This window comes from Lepisosteus platostomus, chromosome 10 (assembly GCF_059453375.1).
Source record: "Lepisosteus platostomus isolate fLepPlt1 chromosome 10, fLepPlt1.hap1, whole genome shotgun sequence".
NCBI lineage: Eukaryota > Metazoa > Chordata > Actinopteri > Semionotiformes > Lepisosteidae > Lepisosteus > Lepisosteus platostomus.
This window is the reverse complement of record NC_142620.1, coordinates 19,269,461-19,277,532: the sequence shown is the minus strand read 5'-3', so window position 1 is coordinate 19,277,532 and position 8,072 is coordinate 19,269,461. Positions and strand designations below refer to the sequence as shown.

The following is an 8,072-nucleotide window of genomic DNA, read 5'->3' as shown; positions in this document are numbered from 1 at the left end:
TTTTACTTTTGTGTTCGTTTAAGGTGTCACTTCTCATATTGTCAGTTCATAGAACAGATTAATCAAAATCTATTCTTTCGTTCAAATGCTACATTTATGAATGACGTGAATGTATTAATTTCTAAGCCGGGAAACACAATTTAAAAAAAAGATATGATTCCCATATTCTCTGTTTTTAAAACACTTTAATTTATGCTCTGTCTTGCTTTATAATTAAATTACACCCACTTTTTGGGATGCTTCTCATTCCGTTCCCGTTTCTCTTGTTTGATCATTTTATTGCATAGTGCCTTGAGATGATATATGAAGGCGCTATATAAAACGCCAATAATAGTAGTATTCGAGATCTATCTATATCCATTAATAAGATAACGGCATGTTTAAGATCATACCAAATCTAATCACATAATATGTCTCTAAATGTGCATTAAATATGCATCGAAAGCTTCGGTAGTTATCAATATTCGGTGTAACTTTTTGGTAGAATCGAGAAGCAGTAACCAGAGGGCAGTGGAACTGAAGTGCCGGAGTGTTTCCGGAAGCAGCCGAGGGGAGCAGTGAGGGTGACGCAAGGCGCTGTTCCGTTTCCAGTAATTTCTACGGCGAGAGATTAAAAAGCGTCCGAGACGGGAGATTCGAGTGTTCTAGAATAGAGCAGGGAGACACGCCAGGCGACTGAGTTGCTGAAAGAGTGTCGATGAATTGACAGTACCCTAACATTAGTCACGCAACATTTCCCTCCTATTTCTTCTTCCAGAGCGCATTTAGATATATATTAGCTGTGACCAGAATCGATTTCTGTACTGTTTGAATTGTCATGGCCAAGTGGGGAGAAGGAGACCCTCGTTGGATCGTAGAGGAAAGAGCGGATGCCACCAACGTTAACAACTGGCACTGGTAAATGATGACAGCTCTCTGAATTGACAAGGGTTTTATTTTTGAAGAGGCATATCTGCAGCGGTGGCATCAATGCCCTTTTTTGGAGCTAACGCGTGGATACTTAGCCTGGCCTGGTGTGGTATTTCATGTGTGGCGCGGGTGCTAACATATCGTATCACAGAGGCAGAAATCGGACATCGCCAGATTGTCTAGAAACAGCACACATCCGAGCCACGGCAGGAGAGCCGTTGAGTTTCGTTCGTCAAAGGGAAAGTAACGTGGTTGACTTATGGTTGGTTTTGGAACTGCAGGCACGCTGCCTTGACAACTAAAGAGATGCAATTGAAATATTGACTCCTTCGGTATACTTTAATAACACGATGTCTCACTGCAGTGAGCTATAGCTGAGTGAAGTCCAATGAAAACGCATCGAAGATTCGCGTCAGTATCGAATATAGGTTATACCGAAGCACCATGACGCAAAAACTCGAGTTTACTTGTGCTTGAAAGTGTTGAGAAAAAGGTTTTCGGCATCTGTATCTGGTTTCTTGAGTTGAAATAGCCGAACTCTGGAGCTAGTTAATTTGGAAAGCTCTGTCGATCACGCTGGCGTTTGAATTGCAGATATAGACATAAATGGGATTGATCTGTTATTGTAGGTTTTAGTTCGTGTCGTCTTCTTATTGCTTCTGATATTCCCTCAAGTCTTCCTGGCAAACTTGAAAAGTATTTTAAAATAGTTTTATTTTAGTAATTTCTGAGCCAGTAAACATAGTTTCCTTCACACGTTTAGCATTGTTAGTGTCTGAAGATTGTTAAAAACCTGACGCTTCCACTACGAAGTTAATCTTTGTAACGTTTAAGACTATAGGGAAACAGCTGCGACTGAACAAACTACTCAGCCAAATAATTATATTACATACCCTGAAGTCTTTCAAAAAATGTTTGGTTGGGACCCGCAAATTAATTAACTACTAATTTGGAACCTTTCTTATGTTCTGACAATTCAAGTGGTAAAGCACAATTATGACATTATCGCCAGTCCTTACTTTTTCACAGTATCCTCTTCATAGGCCGGTGTACCTGGAGCAAGAGGTCATTTAAGGGTATTTTGGCATCTCCAAGAAAAGGGCAGAAAGATAATATTGTTTCATTACTCTTAACTGCATTGCATTTGAAATTTGTATTTTGGGGTGAAATAACCATTGCTGTGCACCACAATCGGGCACATCAATGCTTATTATTTCATTGGCTTTTAGGCTTCGCAGTGTTATTCATGTTTTGGCTGAGGATTTAGGCACCACTTTTAGTGTTTAGATCTGTAAGTGCAATATAATCCCCTTCTTAATCAGAAAACTGCTTGTTCCTTGTAACTCAAAGCCTCCTGGTGCAAGGAGGAACTAAGCCTTGAAAGAAACACCAGTTCATCACAGGGCACACACATGGGGATAATTCAGAGAAGCCATGTCTAACTTGGTCTTTTTAGAGGGTGGAGGAAAGCAAAGTGCATTAACGTGCAAACACCACACAGAAGGTGCCTCAGTTCATGAACCCAGGAACCGAGAGCTGTGAGACAACAGTGCTAGCTTCCACACCACCGTGCTAGCCAAATCACAGTACATAACATCAAACAATAAAAGCCCAAAATGTGGGTGGGTTGCATCTAATCACAGTGTTGTGAAGGAGTAACCTTGATCATTCTGGAATTTGTATATCACTTCACCTTGGCAGGCAGAGCTATTTCAAGACTCCTTGAAATATTGTACCTTACACTCAAGCAGAAGTAGGTTATACAGCTGATGTAACATCACAGCAAATTATAACTGTCCTAATGCTATAATAAGATGAGAGAGAGATACAACCACTTTATTAGCCATGTACAATTTCTTGCATTAGGAATTTGTCTTTTCCCATACCCCAGCTTGCTCTCCATGAGACACAGGCACACGGACAGGGAGAGAGAAGCTTGGGGTCAGAGCGCAGGGTCAGCCATTTATACGGTGCTGCCCCTGGAGCAGCTGGGGGTTAAAGGCCTTGCTCAGGGGCCCAACGGAGTAGGATTCCTCTGGCGGCCGCAGGATTTGAACCGGCAACCTTCCAGCCACAGGCGGAGCACCTTAGCCACAGAGCCACCACTCCACCTTGAGCCGAATTATTTGATTTTGGATACTGTTGACTTTTTACACATACAATTGTAGTAGGACAAACTGACAAACACAACTCATCTTCACCTTAAAAGTAAGGGGTTTACATGTTATCCAGTGGTTCCAATGGCTCCCTTGTTTCCTCTGATTTATTCAGGACAGAGCGAGATGCCACAAACTGGTCGTCAGACAAGCTGAAGGAGCTGCTGATGGCCGTGCAGGTGGAGAACCAGGAGGGGAGATGTGAGGTGACCGAAGTGAGCAAAATAGAAGGAGAAGCCTCCATCAACAACCGCAAAGGGAAACTCATTTTCTTCTATGAGTGGGATCTAAAAATTACTTGGACCGGTGAGTAAAGGCAACAAAGACTAAAATGCCTGTGCTGCTGTTGAGATCACAGTGCAGCAGTAATTTCTGTCTGGTAAGATATTTTTTCAGCTTTACTACTGAAATTGAAATGGTAACTTGGACATTTTCTTAGACACCTCCAAGATCTCTTTCTGAAATCCTTGTCCAGAGGGTGAAAAGACTTGCTTTTTTTGCTGAGCTCATTGGAACTGATAAATGCCCGTTAAAACTGACCTGTAGAACACTCTAAACATGAAAGCACTTGTTAGAATAGAGTTAGCACTTGAATGTACTATATACATATTAATTGCAGGTATAATTATTGACACATCTCTTTGAGATAGTATCGTAATATTAATATTGTAGCATGTTGTCAGATATACCTGTACTTACAGACATGATTTTATTCCCTGTACTACTCTTTGCTGTTTTTTTGCTAGTGAATGATCTTCCTACTTGGGAGGAGGCTGCCATGAAATGTCTTGATGCTAGAGGAGTAACGTTTTTTTTTCCTCCCGGCCAACAGGTGTATCAAAATCCGGAATAAAGTATAAAGGAAGTGTAGAGGTTCCAAACCTGTCTGATGAAAATGATATGGATGACTTAGATGTAAGCATTTTAAAATTGACTGCAGTTTTACCATTTTATTTTTATTCATGTACTTTTTAGAGACTAATGATGAATCCGTTTTCAGTAGGCATTTAATCTCGCACATTCAATGCCCCGGATGGTTTTTAATGGGCTGAGTTAGTTTTTGCAGAAATTAAAATCTAGTGTATTACTATACTTTAGAATGTTGGTCACTACACACTTCTGTACCAATCATTTAAAAATGCATTTAAGTTGTAGGAAAATAAATAGAAAATAAATAAATAGTATAATCCAATCAACAAGAGTAATGTAACTACTTAGTATTGACTTCAGTCACTTAAGACATATTTTACAATGTTACTTTAATGCTGGGTGGAATACCTGAGGAGTTTGCCACTTAATTTTTAAAATATGTAAAATGTCTGTTTTTTTTTTATAGATATCCGTCTCGCTTGCTAAAGATGAACCAAACACACCTTTGACCGAACTGATGAAGACGGAAGGCGCAAGAAAAGTGCGACAGGCACTGGGAGATTACGTACAATCACTAAAAACTGGTATGAGGATATTAATTTAGTCAGTTTGTTGGCCAGCACCCCCTGTTTCCTGTGTTACTATTCTTACTACTTAAAGTTCCTCATTTAACACCAAGAATGAAATTAATACTGATTTTTTTCTAATAGTTTAGGCAGTGTTATTTTGATTTTTTTGCAAGTACTCCATTTGCAAACTGATAGTCGCTGTCTTTGTTATTTCAGAGTTCACTCAAGGCATGATTTTGCCCACTTCCAATGGCATGAGCAAATCTTCAGCATCACAATCCAAAGCAAAGCTGGATACGCCCCAGGTATTGTCTTTTTGTGCCAAGTGCACTTCTTACTGATTTTTTTTGTATAGACGTGATACTTTAAAACTTTTTAAACTGTCAACCATCTTAAGTGTCTGGTATAAAAGTGATCTGACCGTCTGACTGAAGGTTTAGATCACTGATCAGTGGGATTTCTTAATTTGGCTTAAATTGAGTTTGTGAAAAAATATTTCTGAAATAATGCATCTCAAACCAAGTAATGGAATCTGTCACTGCAGTGCTTATACTACACGAAACAGTTTCATTAAAAAATAACAGCTGGGAAAGGGTTGTGTATGAAATAAGGTGAAGTGCCTTTTCTTTTAATTCATAGTACAGAAGGTTAATTGTAGTTGACCACATCTTTTTGTCTTCTCAAAACTAACCCGTTCTTTGTTCATTATTAGATTGCCCCTGGTAGTTCTGTTTCTTCAGCCAATGCGGGAGTGAAGATACCCACTTGCAAGTTCAGTTTAAAGGAGACTTTCTTGACTTCACCAGAGGAGCTCTACAGAGTCTTCCTCACTCAAGAGGTAAATGTGCTCTGTGTCTACAATGAAACGCATTTGGCCGTTAGTGTACAAAGATGTTATGACTGCTTGGAAAAGGAATGTTTTGCATGAACATCTACAAAACAAACCTTTCTGATTTGTTTTTATTGTTTAGATGGTGCAGGCTTTCACCCACTCAGCTGCTGTTGTTGATGCTGATAAAGGTGGAAAGTTCAAACTTCTGGAGGGTAATGTCTGTGGTGAATTTTTAGAGCTGGTGAGTACTGAACATTTCATGAGAGCTTAAAAATGTTTTTGTCTGTATTCTAGAATGTAGGAAACAAATTGTATGCTCTGTATTGCAGGTTCCAGAAGAAAAAATAGTTATGAAATGGAGATATAAGACCTGGCCTTGTGGTAAGTCTTCAACTCTTTACCTGTTCAAGAAAGGCAAGAAACGTGAGTGATGTTTGTGATTTCAAAATCTAAGAACATCAGAAAGTTTGCAAATGAGTGAAGGTCACTTCCTCATTCGGCTTTTAGTAGCCATTTGATCCAAGGATCTCATCCAACTGTTTATTGAAAGAAACCAGCATATTGGTTTTTACAACATGGCTGGGTAGCTTGTTTGGACTCTCACAACCGTTTATATAAGAAGTGGCTCCTGTTCTCTGTTTTAAATCCAATTTTGTATAGATACATATTGGCTGTGCAATCAAATATAGTTTCCCGAAATCATTTATTTACTCTTACAGGGTGATAATTGAAATATTTATAATAAAAACCACAGAATAATTTGATTTGCTACCTGTTCCCTGCAGATCTTGGAATCTAATGGAAAAGCATTTATATGGAGAGAAATGGACATTATATAATTGGGCCCTAAAAGTTGTAGGAAAGAAAATAATGAAACATAACAAAATGTCAACCTCTTTTTTTTCCTTTAGAGCATTATGCAACGATCACAGTAAATTTCATTGATCGAAGCGGCGAGACTGAACTCAGGGTGGAGTGTAAAGGAGTACCAGTGAGTGAAGAGGAACGGACCAAACAGGGCTGGCAACGATACTACTTTGAGGGCATAAAACAGACTTTTGGTTATGGGGCACGACTTTATTGAAGACTCTGTACTGTATAGTATTGTAATAATGACTTTTGAACTCAAACAGAAGCTTCAGTCACCTGTTCATTTGTGTGTACATGCTTTCATTTTTAGCACAGTTGTTCAGTCACATGCTGCTATATGGCAAATACGAAGGAACTGTGCCTTTTTAGAGGAAGTCATTTTAAGGAGTTGTAAATTGGAGCTTATTGTGTGAATATATTATGATAAAACTGGTTAACCACTGACCTGTCCATTTTGATGGTAAAAACGTACATGGGTAGGATTGCCATGTCTTGGCTTATACGTGTCCACAAGATGTCTGGTGTTAATAAATGTGATTTTTACTCAGCTCCCTTGTGATTTGTAAAAGAGCTCTTTAACACAAATAAAACTGGTTTAGATATTATTCCAAAACAAAGTACTGTAAAAGATTGCTGTACAGATTTGCTTGAAACCAGTGTGTGATGTGCCTAAGCTGTAAAAGTGTAAAAACATTAATATGACCCATTGGGAATACGAGGGTAATTTATATTATGAGCCGTTTTTGAACGGCAACAACTTTGACTTCTGTGGTCTTGCATTCAGCAGGTATACAGACCAGGTGAGGCCTGTGAAAGTGAATGGAGACTGTGATGTACTTGTTCTGCAGGTGAATTATTTTTTTAGGATGGGAACGTTAGTGTTTGTAAACCTTTGGGACCCTTTGACTATATGACAAAGTAAGAGACTCTGAATAGTTCTGTTTTCTGTAATTGTTCTGCCTGTGCCTAAGTTACATAATGTAGCTGTTCTAATTCACTACGACTATTTTTTCTAATCAGGCTCCAAGGTCTTTCAGGGCTAACCCCACTTTTAAGTTGTTTTGATTAACCGACTTTAAAACAGCTTAGACATGTCTAACAAAATAATCAAGTTAATTGATTACATGAGTCGGGACAAAAACAAGAAGACACTAGAACCTCCAGCTATTCAGTTTGAGGCCTTGATCTTTAGTAGCGGTTCTTAATCAGGGTCCTAGAATCCCTTTGTGTATGCTGTTTTTTGCTCCAATTGGACTGTCAAATACAGGCTAATTTGTTTCAATGATCTATTTTAGGTGACCTTTAAAAATGTTTAATTTTAGTGCTTAAAAATTTAATTGGTATGAACCTTGTGCTAGTTAGTGAGGTTCAGGGCCACACTCATGCAGGGGTGTGATCTGAAATAACCAATTGGATTACAGCTGCAGGAAAAACAGCACTCCAGGGTTGACTGATACAGTGTCATTCCCACTTGTCTGTCATCACTCGATCACTTTAACAGCTGTTTGGTGAGGAATAAGGGAGGCTAATTTTTAGCAAGCTCAGGAGAGACTGCGTTAAATTTTATGTGCTGCTGAAGTTGTTGGGGGGGGAAAAAAAGCACCGCGACCTAGGTATTTTTTAAACCAAGGCTTGAGTGCAGAAGACAGTTTAAACCAGAAAGCAGATCAGTTGTAGACACATGGAGACTCCAGGACTAAGACTGAGAACTTATGATTATAACATAATTACATAAACGTCAACAGTTTGTTTCCAGATTTCCAAATCAGATTTAATTTTTGGTATTGTGACTAAATTAAACTGCCTGTATTATGCATGAGCAACTGTTTAAATTGATGGGTTAATAGTTCATTTACAATATCCAAA

General features: G+C 38.8%; 1 protein-coding gene across 1 annotated transcript; it reads left to right on the top strand.

Moving 5' to 3' along the window:
• The first annotated feature begins 565 nt into the window (after positions 1-565).
• ahsa1a (activator of HSP90 ATPase activity 1a) lies at positions 566-6,753 on the top strand. The gene is made up of 9 exons (XM_088648612.1): positions 566-897; positions 3,181-3,371; positions 3,898-3,980; positions 4,402-4,519; positions 4,721-4,809; positions 5,217-5,342; positions 5,476-5,577; positions 5,666-5,717; positions 6,248-6,753. Exons 1-9 carry the CDS (start codon positions 818-820, stop codon positions 6,418-6,420), a joined length of 1,014 nt encoding a protein of 337 aa, XP_088504738.1. The 5' UTR covers positions 566-817; the 3' UTR covers positions 6,421-6,753.
• The last annotated feature ends 1,319 nt before the right edge of the window (positions 6,754-8,072 follow it).